Raw genomic sequence first — 13,274 nt, 5'->3', positions numbered from 1 at the left:
TTGCTCCCATTGATTTAGTATCTCATGACCTTGTGCCATTTTGCCCCTTTCGAACCACGATAGCGCTGTTGCAAGGGCCTTCGTTCACTCATTAATTAACTTAAAGACAAGTTATTTGAGTTTACGTACGCGTGGAATATAATTAGAGTATATGACATTGCTAGAATAAAGGAAGTGACAAGTACTTAAATATCACTTGCTTAGTGTATATATGTATGTTTCTTGATGAATTTCATGTCAATGTACATATATACATTCTTATTAAATGATTTGATTCCCAGCCTTAATTTCGATGAAACTTGTAAACCTCATATTGAAGAATCTAATTAAGTAGTTTGGCATAGAGCAATGGATCTCTGTCGTATGATATTATTTGCTTCGACCCCATAATCATTTCCTGAGCTTTTGATTACTCAAGTCCAGTTATGAAGAGCGTTGGGAGTGATCAGTGAGGATGAGAAAAGTTTAACTAACACTCTACATGATCACCAAGGCTGGTGACTTTTTGTTAGATTTTTAAAATTCTCAGTTTTCTCCTAAATATTAATTATTAAGTAAGCGGTTATACATATAGGATGGAAAATATATCTTAATTTTTGATAAATTCTATATTAAATATCGAAAACCTCACTCTTTCACTCTCATATCATATCAACTGTATAATTACTTAAATTCTCCAAGAAAACTGCGCATTCACAAGACCAGCATCAAGAAACATTCATGGCTTCGTCTTCTTCTTCAAAGAATCCTTCTTCGTCTACTCAACCAGTAAGTTATCTTCCTAAACTGATTGATTTGATTCGATATTACTTTATAGCTACAATATCAGTATGCTTCCCACAACCTGTTCGTGTTTCCATATATATTGATTGGCTTTCCAGGGCATCTTGTTGGATACTTGAAATCTTGTTGACGATCTTGATCTGATTCGAAAATGCCTCGTGATTCTTTAAATCTTGTTGAAATGATCGTATTGCGTACTAGTTTAATTTCTTACATTGCAATGAACCCAAGCAGTGAGTGTTTTCTGCATTATATTTTGCAGCAGAGAACAGACAATGACGAGCCCATTTTGTATCCTGATGACGAACCTCTGCCCTTCAATCAAGCATTTTTCATTCCAGGTTCTCGCATACCCAGAGTTGCTGTTAAGGGCATTCCCGAGCGCCCCTTTGTCATTGCAACATCTCCGCCCGAAAAATTTTATGTTCTTGTTCGGATAAAGGCACCATCAATGACCCAATATAGGGACCATCCCCTGCAGCGAGCTCCTATTGATCTTCTTATTGCGCTCGATTTTAGCGAAGGAATCAAAAAACCAGCATTGGATCATGTCAGAGATGCCCTGGGGTTCGTAATAGACAACTTAGGACCCTCCGACAGGCTTTCGATAGTTTCATCTTGTGCCAGTCCTGAGAAAGTATTTCCCTTTCGCAGAATGTCCCAACAAGGGCAGGAAGCCGCAAAAGATACAGTTAACACACTCGTCTTCACAAAAGGTGCAACGAATTTTGTCTATTTTCTAAATGTTGCAGCTCTGGTTCTTGAGCAGAGACAGTATCTGAATCCGGCGGCATTCATTATACTCTTGTCCAATAGGAGAGACAACACTACAAGCACAGTGCCGCTTGCCTTGGAGAGTACTCGAGAAATGGCTATAAGCGACTTTGAGGAATTACCATTTGCAGTCTATCCTCCCCGTGAATCTTCGGATTATATCAATAATTACTTTGAAACACCCGTATTTCCGGTCTACGCCTTTGGCATTGGTAAACATCACGAGCCTTTTGCGCTGCACGAAGTATGTTTGGCAACAGGTGGCACTTACTCCTACTTGGAAAACTACGAGATTCTGCACGATGCAATCGCCTGTCGCATCGGAGCCCTGCTCAGTGTAGTCGCACTACAGTTTTGTTTAACGCTCACGCGAGGCACTACTGGGGTTAATATTCTCGACATCCACTCCGGGGACTTCTATAACAACAATCGCAAAGAGGATACCTCGACAGGTGAAATCAAAGTAAGGCACCTTTTCGCTGATGAGACGAAAGAATTTCTTATCGAAGTGAGTCTCGCGGCGCGCAGGATGAAGCCTGAGGAGCCATGCCTTGGTTTGGTCTGGACATACAAAGATTCTGTGGTGAATGATGGGAGAGAACACCTATATTACGACGCTGTCAACATTCATCGAACATTCATCGTGCCACATACAATGTCAGACCGTGTCCACAGCGACGTTATACGGACGAGGGAATGCCTTGATTGCTCGTTGCGCATTCACGACGCCATAAGGACCTACGAAACCGAAGGGTTCATTAAAGCGAGGGAGTTTTTGGAGAACCAATTAGCAGAAATTAATGAGAGTGAAAGTGTCAGCAACCGCGACAAGCTGAGTGTTTGGATGCTCATGCAGATAGAAGAAGTAGTAGAAACAATGATGGAAGGCAGCCGTTCGTTTAAAAATGGAGGAATTGCTATGGCGCTATCGACTCTGAGTTCGCACGACACGCAAACGACAACCATTTCGGGTAGCCAAGTCCCCGGCACTGAAGTTCACTTGTTTCAGCCCTACGGGACGCCCAATACTATGGCTATGGTGAGGAAATCGACATTATTACAACAACAACAACAACCAGAACAAGAACAACAACAACAAAGTAGTTCCACTCGTGCACACCATTAGATGTTTCTAAGCATCCAATAGTATCCATCATCTTTTTTTTTTTGTAAACATCTTAGCTTTCTCAAAATATTATGTCATGTTCATGGTTTTTGCAACCCAAATTGTTTGTTAAAACTGATTTTGAAATCTCCAAAGAGTTCTTTTCTTCAGGCGAATTAATCCTAAATTTAATATACATGGTCATGATATCAATTAAAATATTTCAACACTTAGAAATCCAAGAAATTGAAATACCTACTCACCATTAGTAAACCAAAATTGATAAAAATCCATAACTACAACATAAATTTAATCTTAAGGAATATTGAATGTTTTCCAGTATAGAGGAGTAGGGATAAATGTTGGGATTTATCAAGAATTTAACCCTTAGCCCAGGATCTACCGTGTTGCCATAATTGAGATAAAAATAAAGCAAAATAAATCTAACCTTATTCCATTAGTATAGTCGAATACGAATATGCTAATAATTGAGGGTTTTGTGTTCTTCAAGTCTATGGCGCAACCCCTCCTGAGAAAACCGCTAGGGTTTCTGCCGTTACTCCCACGATGAGATATGGAACGTAATGGTTGTTGCGTCTAGACCTGGCATCACAACCCTATTTATATCCCTTATTATTAATTGGTCTCATCACCCAATTAATAAGTTACCGGGTTTCTGTACATTGGAGGCCCGCACTTACTAGATACATTTAAGCCCAATAAATTAATAGATCACTTAATATAGGCTTAATCTGACTGATAGCCCAAATAGTTACATTTAACCCACAATTGGATTTTTAATCCAACAATAAAGAAATAGAAGTATCTTCGTTGGTTTGGTATTGGTTGACGTGAACAATTAGAAAAAAAAAATAATAATAAAAAATTATTTATCATTCTCCAATTTCATTTATTTTTTGTGTAAAGAGAGAAATAAAATTAAAAGAATATAGTATGTGTTTATTTTTTATTTGTATTTAACTTTTATGATTTAATTTATATTTATTTGCTATTTTTTTACTATTATTTAATTATTTATAGTTTTTATATTATTCAAATCTCATAAAAATATCATATATAAATATTATTAAAATAAACTATCAAATTAAAAATATAACTAAAACATACAATAATATTTTTCTTATCCAATTTATCATTTTTAGTGATTGATTTATATTTTTCAACTAGTAATACAACTTATTTTCATTAGCAAAAATATGAATGATGGGAGACAAAAGCTATCTTGTGATTATGTTGACATTCATCGAACATTAGTCGCACGTCAAACCTTGTTCACAAGGACGTTAGCCGGATGAGGACATGCGTCTACGGTTCGTTGGGCATTCACGAGACCATAAGGACCTACGAAACCAAAGAGTTCATTACAGCGAAGGAATTTTTGATCAAGCGATTATCAGAAATTGATGGAAGTGAAAGTGTCAGAAATGGCGACAAGCTGAATCTGTGGATGCTCGAGCAGATACGAGAAATAGTAAAAACAATGAGGGAAAGCAGGCGTTGGTTTAAAAATGGGGGAATTGCTATTGCTATTGCTCTATCGACTCTGAGTTCGTGCGACACGCAAACAACCACCACTTCGGGTAGCAAAGTCCCCGGCTCTGAAGTTCACTTGTTTCAGCCCTACGGAACGCCCAAGACTATGGGTATGCTAAAGAAATCGATATTAGAACAACAACAATGTAGTTCCACACGAGCACATCATTAGACGTTTCTAAGCATCCAGTAGTACCCAACATCACTTTTTTGTAAACACCTTAGCTTTCTCAAAACATTGTGTCATGTTCATGATTTTTGCTAGCTGATTTCAAAATCTCCTAGTTACTTTAGTTGAACGATGCAATATTCAATATAGAAAATAAGAAATCAAATTTCGTAGATATATACGGTCTTGGATATACTTTTAGTCGCGTCGATTCGCTTTTCTTATACGATATTTCGACTCTATCGATAACACGAAATTCGTACGAGAATAAAACAACGCAACACTCGAATTTTAGGGAAAATACACGAAATTCGTACAAGGATAAAACAAAGCAACGAGCAAATAAAATATTGGGAGCTTAATTTATAGAATTCTGCGGAAAATAATTTGTTACTGCATATTTTTTGTTACCTCAGAACTGTGAAGATAGTTTTGTTTAATAAACTCTGAACTTTATATTTAAAAACAAAAAATTAAAAATGCACCTAGATTTAAATCTCAAAATTTTCCGATTGAAATATTGCAACTTTTAATTTCAAATCTAACAGATTAAATCTCTTCAATCAACTTTTAATTTCAAATCTAACAAACTAAATCTCTTCGATTCAAATTAATTTAATCTTAATCTTAAGTGCTTCTTGATTTGTTGGAGTTGCTGAAATAAATATATTTTATACATCTATTAATTATTTGATTTTGAGCTTGTTTATTACTTTGATAAATAAATATAAATTTATATGATTATTAAAAAATAAATATTTTATTCCTCGAACCAATGTATGATACATTCATGCTCTATTGTTTTGAGAAGACATTATTGCTTAAAGTAAAAAATAAAATAAAATAAATGGTTTAGTTGATTAAACAATAATCTTATGCATATATATATATATATATATATATAAAAGGCATTAGTTTGAATTAAGTAATATAAAGTTGACTGATAAAAAATGCCGAACTGTGTTAGCATTTTACCATTCCTCGGCTCACAACAAATATAACATCAACATACACTACAAAAAAATAATTTATTTGTAACGAAATTCCGTCCCTAAAGTTCACGTAGCTAACGTAATTCCATTCCTATTTTCGTCTCTGATGTCATTAGTTACGGAAAAAATAGATTTAGAGACAAAAAAGTTTTGTTACAAAAATGAATTTTTCTTGTAGTGATATCAATATTCCATTTATCAAAACAAAAACACTCCCGGCAGTGTTCAACAACCTCGATTTGTGGTATTGAATACAATATTTTAAAAGTCCAATAAAATTTACATATTGTGCTTGAATACACTCCTTAAAACTGTTTTTTTTAGAAGCACTTAAAAAAATATTTTTGAAAAAAATAAAAATAGTTTTATAATCTAAGTTACAGTTTGTTCCTCTATTATTATTGTTATTAAATTATTAAATAAAATAAAAATAAAAATAATTAATTTATTCATTTAAATTAAAATTTAAATATTTTTATTTTAATTATTAATTTATATATTATATTTAAGTTAAAATAAAAATTTAAAATATATGATTGAGATATCAAATTTGAAGAATTTTAATGATACACTGTAGTAGATGATTTAACATTTATAAACATAGTTTAGAAAATTTTCAAATATTTTGTAGAATAAAATCTATTTAAAATTAATTATAGCTTTTGTTGAGATATTTTACCTATTCGATTTTAAATTTAATAGATTTATATTTAGATTTGATCTTATCCACGTATTAAATAACTTATATTTGAGTCTTAAACAATATAATAAATTTTTATATTTAAACTAAAATTGATACATTTAATCATATTAAGGATTACTTTGTTTCCATGTCAGCTTCTACGTCAACTCATTTACATCTACGTCAGCAACTTTTGTTATTTTTTTAATGGGGAGACCAAAATCAATCAAAATTATTTGCAATGAAAACAAAATTTAAATTTTGATTGTGTTAAAACCAAAATTGATTTATTTCCTAATAATAATAATACATTAGATAAATATTTGACCATTTCATTATTAATTTTAGTATAGAATATAATTAATTTATTATAAGATATTATAATATAGTAGACAAATATTTATATACCATTGGATTGAGTATTTATTTATGGAAGATAGTATTTGAGTCATTCTATTCCTTTCTTTCCATTACCCAAGAACATAAGTATATATATATATATATATATACATACCATTCATTCATCAATTGAATTAGTTTTGGCTGATGTTTTAGAGCTCATCCTCACCACGATGAATAGTACCGCGTCGATGGACATCGTTCATCAAATGAATTCGATGCTGTAGAGCTCATCCTCACGAGACTTCCAATCAAGTCTCTAGTTCGATTCAAATCGGTCTCCAAATCATGGATCCAAGCCGCCAATAGGAACTTTGTCATCGCCAATGCCAAAGTCGTAGAGCTGATCCTCGCAAGACTTCCAGTGAAATCTCTCGTTCGATTCCAATCCGTCTCCAAAGCGTGGATCCACACCATCACCGACAGGGACTTTGCCTTGGCACATCTCCATCACTCCAAAAATTCATCGTCGCCCTCCTATCTAAAAACGTTGCTTGTTTGGTCCTATTGTGAGCAAGTATTACGCCTCTTTACAGTGGAGAGGGATGAATTGGAGCCATTGTTTGATCTTGAGATGCTTGGGCTACATCAGGAGCGCATGTGATGGACTAGCACTCACAGCTTCGCCTTCCCATAGAAACTACTTAATCGAAGTCTGGAATCATTCTGCCAAAATACGTACAAAATTGGGCTTCCCTTCTCCGTCTTTTCGTGATTTCATATGCGGCATTGGTTTTGATCCGTCGTCAAAGAGTAGTCACTGATCAGGATATGAAACAGTACTCAGTGTTTAACAACACAAGCCGGGATTGGAGCATGTTGAAAAAGGTGGAGATAACATCCGGAGATGACTTTAAAAGTTTCCCATGGGATGGCCATATGGTCAATTTGGGCAATTGGCCGAAAGCCCGAAAAGAAACAGATAGTATTGATATTGAAATGTATTTCTTCAACCCAAGGGATGACAAGTTTTATAAAACTATTTACAATTTTGCATTTTCCTTGTCGATTGTAGCAGCGGCAACTGTCGAGTTGTGTTGAAGAAAAAAGATGGCGTCAAATTGATGGAGTTTGATGAACTTTCGATTCCGTGGATGACGCGTCCGATCAGATATTATTGGGAGCGGTACGAGGATTTCTTCGACATGCCGGAATCGAGGAAGGCGGTCTTGTGTTCGAATTCGGCTCTCGAGTTTAAGATATACTTGACCGACGACCATAGAGAGCTTATATTTGATCGCTGTGAAGGACCTTCTATAGTCTATAACTTGATTGAAAGAAAAAGTAAACTGATTTTAAAGCCCGATTGCGATTGCGATTGAGTGTCCTTCTTCGATGGTATATTTGGAAAATCTCTTCTTCAGCAGCCCAGCTGGTTAGAATATTTTTTGAGAAAGGCTAAGCCATATGCAACTTTACAAATGTTTTATTCCTTAAAGATTGTCATTGATGCTAGCAACGATATCTTGTAATAAAACACTCCTATAATAAAGATTCTTTTTCTTTAATTTATATATTTTCGTCAATATCTTAAAATAAAATAATAAAATCATTGATTGTCGTTATGGTTTGTGACAAGTTTTTGGAAAAAAATTAAAATATTTTTCTTAGAATTTTTCAAAAAAATTTCAAATAAATTATTTGAAAAAACTACTATGAACTCCAACAAATAATTCTAAAAAATATATCACAAATTTTTAATTTATATAAAAAATTACCATATTAGTGAGTACAAATATAGTGTTTTAGATTTCTGCCACAAACTAAAGCGTCGGGGTTTGAAACTATAACTTCACCACCAGATCATCACTTACGTTATTTTTATTCTTAAAATAATAAAATATGATGAAACGGTCACTATTCCATAATCATCACATCAAACATGAAGCAAGAAACTTGTAAAAAATCAAGAACCCACTGGACACATCATATATATTCATCCAATTAACCTGAATTCACTAAGGAAGGATTATATGGTACCTATGAATTGGACTAGCTTCTTCGATCATTCGGATACGTTTGTAATAATTTTTCAAGCTTATGACCGCATTACATCGATGTGTGCCTTCTTCACAGTGATCATCATCTGTAAAGATCAAAATGTTCTGTTACCAAGGCAAGAACATATGTCACAACAAATTGAATCCTCCGAGCCTATGGATTTTTACAGTGAGATGTGCGAGGTAGCGAAGCTATTGGGAAGTATATATGCAATTGTAGGAGAGATTCGGACGAGCTTATGCTCTATTGAATGTGACCTCCCATGGCTATCAAAAAAGAGGCAGCATCAGTTACCCTGCCTACACCACACCTCATATGGTTCGGTTCAGTTTGTGAATTCTTCGAGGTTGTAGTGACATAAATAAGCTTTGGAAAAATATTACAAACATATCATAATGATCGAAGAAGCTAGTCTGGTCAACGTTCTAATAGCCGGCTCTGGTCAATGTGAACTCCATGGTTGCAGTGGACTTGGATTTGATTTACATATGCAATACTTTGAATTGGGACGAAGCGCATATTGTTTTTTAGAACAAAAAAAAAAGTTTGGATATGTTCAAGGGAAAACTAAGTCCAATGCTTTGTTGTAGGACTTAGTCTCCACTCCATCAGTATCTCTTTCCTCTTAGCAATATTTTGTTCTCATTGATTTAGTAAAATTTTGAATTGAAATAATTAGTTGATGTGATATAAATATGTATTGATGTGATATTTTGAATATAAAATTTAATTTCAGTATAACATAATAAATAAAAAATAGGTGTTTGATTGTTATATTTTTTTTGGGAACAAAAATATTAGAACAGAAAAACATAAAATCAATGGGATGTTTGGCAAATAGCTTTTTGAAGAGCTTTTAGCTTATTGAACAGTTTTTAGCTGTTTGACTAGTCAAAAAGCTAATTTAGGTGTTTGGTAAATTAGCTTTTTGGAATAGTTTTTTGGATCCAAAAAGCTAATTTCTGAAAAGTTAACTTACCCAGCGTTATAAAATAGTTTTTTCTGTAAAAAAATTTTTATTTCTCCCTTAAAAATTTATTATACATTTTATTTTACACAAATAAATATATTTTGATTATTTATTAATTATATTAGAATATTTTATTATATTATAATTTTACTTTTATAAATTTAAAATAATTAATTTTTATATAAAAATTATTTTAATTGTAAAATATATAAATTTATTAAAATCAACATAAAATAAAAAATATAAATATTAATAATTTATTTTTTATTAAAATTACATTATATAAATTTTATACTAAAAATAAATTAAATAAATTAAATTTATTGAAAATTATAAATATAATGAACTAATCGATAACTAACATAATAAATATATACACGAAAAATTTATTATTTTATATTTTACATCATTTTCAATAAAAAAAAAACTATTTATATATTTTAATAAAAATATATTATTTTTTAAATCTAACTGTAATAAAAATAAATACTTTTATAACACTTTTATTTACAAGTTTCAATAACTAATAACAAAAAAATTTAAATATTCTAAACTCAAAAGAATATAATTGAAATATTAGAAACAAGAATAAAATAGAAATGTTCTCAATTGTCATTTTATGTATAAACAGTTAATATCAAACAGTTGTTTTTCCAAACATTTTAATACAAACAGCTAATCGAATCAACTAGTCAAACCAGCCAATTGAATCAGCTAACAGCTAACAATTATCAGCTAATTGTCAAACACGCCCCAAATCACACAAGTAAACACACCCAAAATGACAATTTATTTGAGTTTACGTGGAATATAATTATAATATATGTATGTTTCTTGATGAATTTCATGTCAATGTACATATATACATTCTTCTTAGATGATTTGATTCCCAGCCTTAATTTCGATGAAACTTGTAAACCTCACATTGAAGAATCTAATTAAGTAGTTTGGCATAGAGCAATGGATCTCGTGGTATGATATTATTTGCTTCGACCCCATAATCATTTCCTGAGCTTTTGATTACTCAAGTCCAGTTATGAAGAGCGTTGGGAGTGATCAGTGAGGATGAGAAAAGTTTAACTAACACTCTACATGATCACCAAGGCTGGTGACTTTTAACTCTTTCTTAGATTTGTAAAATTCTCAATTTTCTCCTAAATATTAATTATTAAGTAAGCGGTTATACATATAGGATGGAAAATATATCTTAATTTTTGATAAATTCTATATTAAATATCGAAAACCTCACTCTTTCACTCTCATATCATATCAACTGTATAATTACTTAAATTCTCCAAGAAAATTGCGCATTCACAAGACCAGCATCAAGAAACATTCATGGCTTCGTCTTCTTCTTCAAAGAATCCTTCTTCGTCTACGCAACCAGTAAGTTATCTTCCTAAACTGATTGATTTGATTCGATATTACTTTATAGCTACAATATCAGTATGCTTCCCACAACCTGTTCGTGTTTCCATATATATTGATTGGCTTTCCAGGGCATCTTGTTGGATACTTGAAATCTTGTTGACGATCTTGATCTGATTCGAAAATGCCTCATGATTCTTTAAATCTTGTTGAAATGTTCGTATTGCGTACTAGTTTAATTTCTTACATTGCAATGAACCAAGCAGTGAGTGTTTTCTGCATTATATTTTGCAGCAGAAAAGAGGCGATTATGTCGAGCCCCTTTTCTATCCTGACGATGAACCTCTGCCCTTCCATGAAGCATCTTTCATTCCAGCTTATGGCTTACCCAGAGTTACTGTTACCGACATTCCCGAGCGCCCCTTTGTCATTTCAACAGTTCCGCCAGAAAAATTTAATGTTCTTGTTCAGATAGAGGCACCATCATTGTTCCAATATAGAAACCATCCCCTGCAGCGCACTCCTATTGATCTTCTTATTGCGCTCGATTTTAGCCAAGACCTCGGACAACGAGCATGGGATCATGTCAGAAATGCCCTGGGCTTTGTAATCGACAACTTAGGCCCCTCGGACAGGCTTTCGATACTTTCGTCCTCTGCCAGGCCTGAAAAGGTTTCTCCCCTGCGCACAATGTCCGAGCAAGGACAGAAAGCGGCAAAAGATGCCGTTAACAGACTTGTCTTTGCAAAAGCTGCAACTAATTTTGTTGATCTTCTTACTGTTGCAGCTCTGGTTCTTGATCAAAGACGGTATCTCAATCCAGTGGCATTCATTATACTCTTGTCCGATAGGAAAGACACTAGAAACACACGGCCTCTTGCCTTGGAGATTAATCGAGAAAAGGAACTAAGTTACCTTGAGGAATTACCGCTTGCAGTCTATCCTCCTCGCTATGACGTAGAGTATATAAATAGTTACTTTGAAGCACCCGTATATCCGGTCTACGCCTTTGGCATTGGTACACAGCACGACCCTTTTGCGCTGCACGCAGTGTGTTCGGCAACAGGCGGCACTTACTCCTACTTGGAAAGCTACGCGATTCTGCGGGATGCCATCGCCTGTCGCATCGGAGCCCTGCTCAGTGTAGTCAAAATACAGTTTTGTTTAACGCTCTTGCGAGGCACTGCTGGGGTTAATATTCTCGACATCTACTCCGGAGACTTCTATAGTAACATTTGCGAAGAGGATAAATCGATAGGTGAAATCAAATTAAGGCACCTTTTCGCTGATGAGACGAAAGAATTTCTTATCGAAGTGACTCTCCCGGAAAACAGCTTGGAGCTTAAGGAGACATGCCTTGATTTGATCTGGACATACAAAGATTCTGTGTGGAATGATGGGAAAACACAGCTATATTATGATCATGTCGACATTCATCGAACATTAATCGCCCCCCATCCCATGACAAACCTTGTTCACAAGGAGGTTGTACGGACGAGGGCATGCCTCTATTGCTCGTTGCGCATTCACGACGCCATAAGGACCTACGAAACCAAAGGGTTCATTAAAGCGAGGGACTTTTTGCAGAACCAATTAGCAGAAATTAATGAAAGTGAAAGTGTCGGCAACGGCGACAAGCTGAGTCTTTGGATGCTGAAACAGATAAAAGAAATAGTAACAAGAATGATGGGAGGTTGGAATTTGTTTAAAAATGGTGGATTTGCTATAGCTCTATCGACTATGAGTTCGTGCGACACGCAAACTACAACCACTTCGGGTAGCCAAGTCCCCGGCTCTGAAGATCACCCGTTTCAGCCATATGGGACTCGCAATACTATGGAAATGCTGGGGAAGTCGAGATTAGGACAACAACCACGACAACAACAACGACGACAATGTAGTTCCACTCGTGCACACCATTAGATATTTCTAACCATCCGATACTATCCAATATCCCTTTCTTGTAAGCACCTTAGATTTCTCAAAACATTAAGTCACATTCATTGGTTTTTGCAAGTCTTCCAAAATTGTTTGTTAGAAAGCAAACTATAATTTCTGAAATTTAACCAAACAATCAGTCCCTATATATCAAGCCCAAATGCAAAATACAAATGAATTGATGTCTACTCAATTAATTTCAACAACACTTCTCTTTCTTTGATTAGAAAATGAAGGACGAAACCAAACAAATTTAAATCAAACCAAAAAGAGAACTTATCTATCTTAGTTAGGCTCCACTTCATTAGTATATATCCTCTTGTATTTTTTTTTATTTTTGGATATCATATAATTTCATAATTTTTTTCCAAATTTTAATATAGTATCAAAGCCCAATTTTATAAATCCAAAACCCTAGCCGCCGCCATGCCACCCTCTCGCGCCGCTGACGTGAATTGCGGAGGAAGAAGGTTTTTCGCCGCTGCCGTTTTGGCCGCACATGTGGGCACGTCCGTTTTTCGGCCGCCGCCTCCTGTTTT

At 34.2% G+C, this 13,274-nt stretch overlaps 2 protein-coding genes across 4 annotated transcripts; one reads left to right on the top strand and one right to left on the bottom strand.

Annotated features, from left to right (window-relative positions):
* The first annotated feature begins 934 nt into the window (after positions 1-934).
* Positions 935-2,683, top strand: LOC127241220 (probable E3 ubiquitin-protein ligase WAVH2). Its single transcript, XM_051260150.1, has one exon. The coding sequence runs from the start codon at positions 935-937 to the stop codon at positions 2,681-2,683; it is 1,749 nt and encodes a 582-aa protein (XP_051116107.1).
* A 7,979-nt stretch (positions 2,684-10,662) lies between these two features.
* On the bottom strand, positions 10,663-12,731 carry LOC127241436 (uncharacterized). Of its 3 annotated transcripts, XR_007836528.1 has the most exons (4): positions 12,268-12,731; positions 12,076-12,181; positions 11,713-11,931; positions 10,663-11,478 (listed from the first exon to the last, which is right to left on the bottom strand). XR_007836528.1 is itself a non-coding variant. In XM_051260487.1 (3 exons), the coding sequence occupies exons 1-3, from the start codon at positions 12,299-12,301 to the stop codon at positions 11,722-11,724; spliced, it is 333 nt and encodes a 110-aa protein (XP_051116444.1). In that variant the 5' UTR covers positions 12,302-12,731; the 3' UTR covers positions 10,663-11,721. The 3 variants fall into 3 exon arrangements, 1 of the variants encoding a protein (XP_051116444.1); XR_007836527.1 differs by having other exon boundaries at positions 10,663-11,931; XM_051260487.1 differs by having other exon boundaries at positions 10,663-11,931; positions 12,076-12,164.
* Between the last annotated feature and the right edge of the window lie 543 nt (positions 12,732-13,274).

The sequence above is a fragment of the Andrographis paniculata genome, unplaced genomic scaffold, assembly GCF_009805555.1.
Source record: "Andrographis paniculata isolate CXL003 unplaced genomic scaffold, ASM980555v1 Contig82END, whole genome shotgun sequence".
NCBI classification, from domain to species: Eukaryota; Viridiplantae; Streptophyta; class Magnoliopsida; order Lamiales; family Acanthaceae; genus Andrographis; species Andrographis paniculata.
Note: the sequence above shows the minus strand (reverse complement) of the source record. Positions and strands in the feature narration are given on the sequence as shown.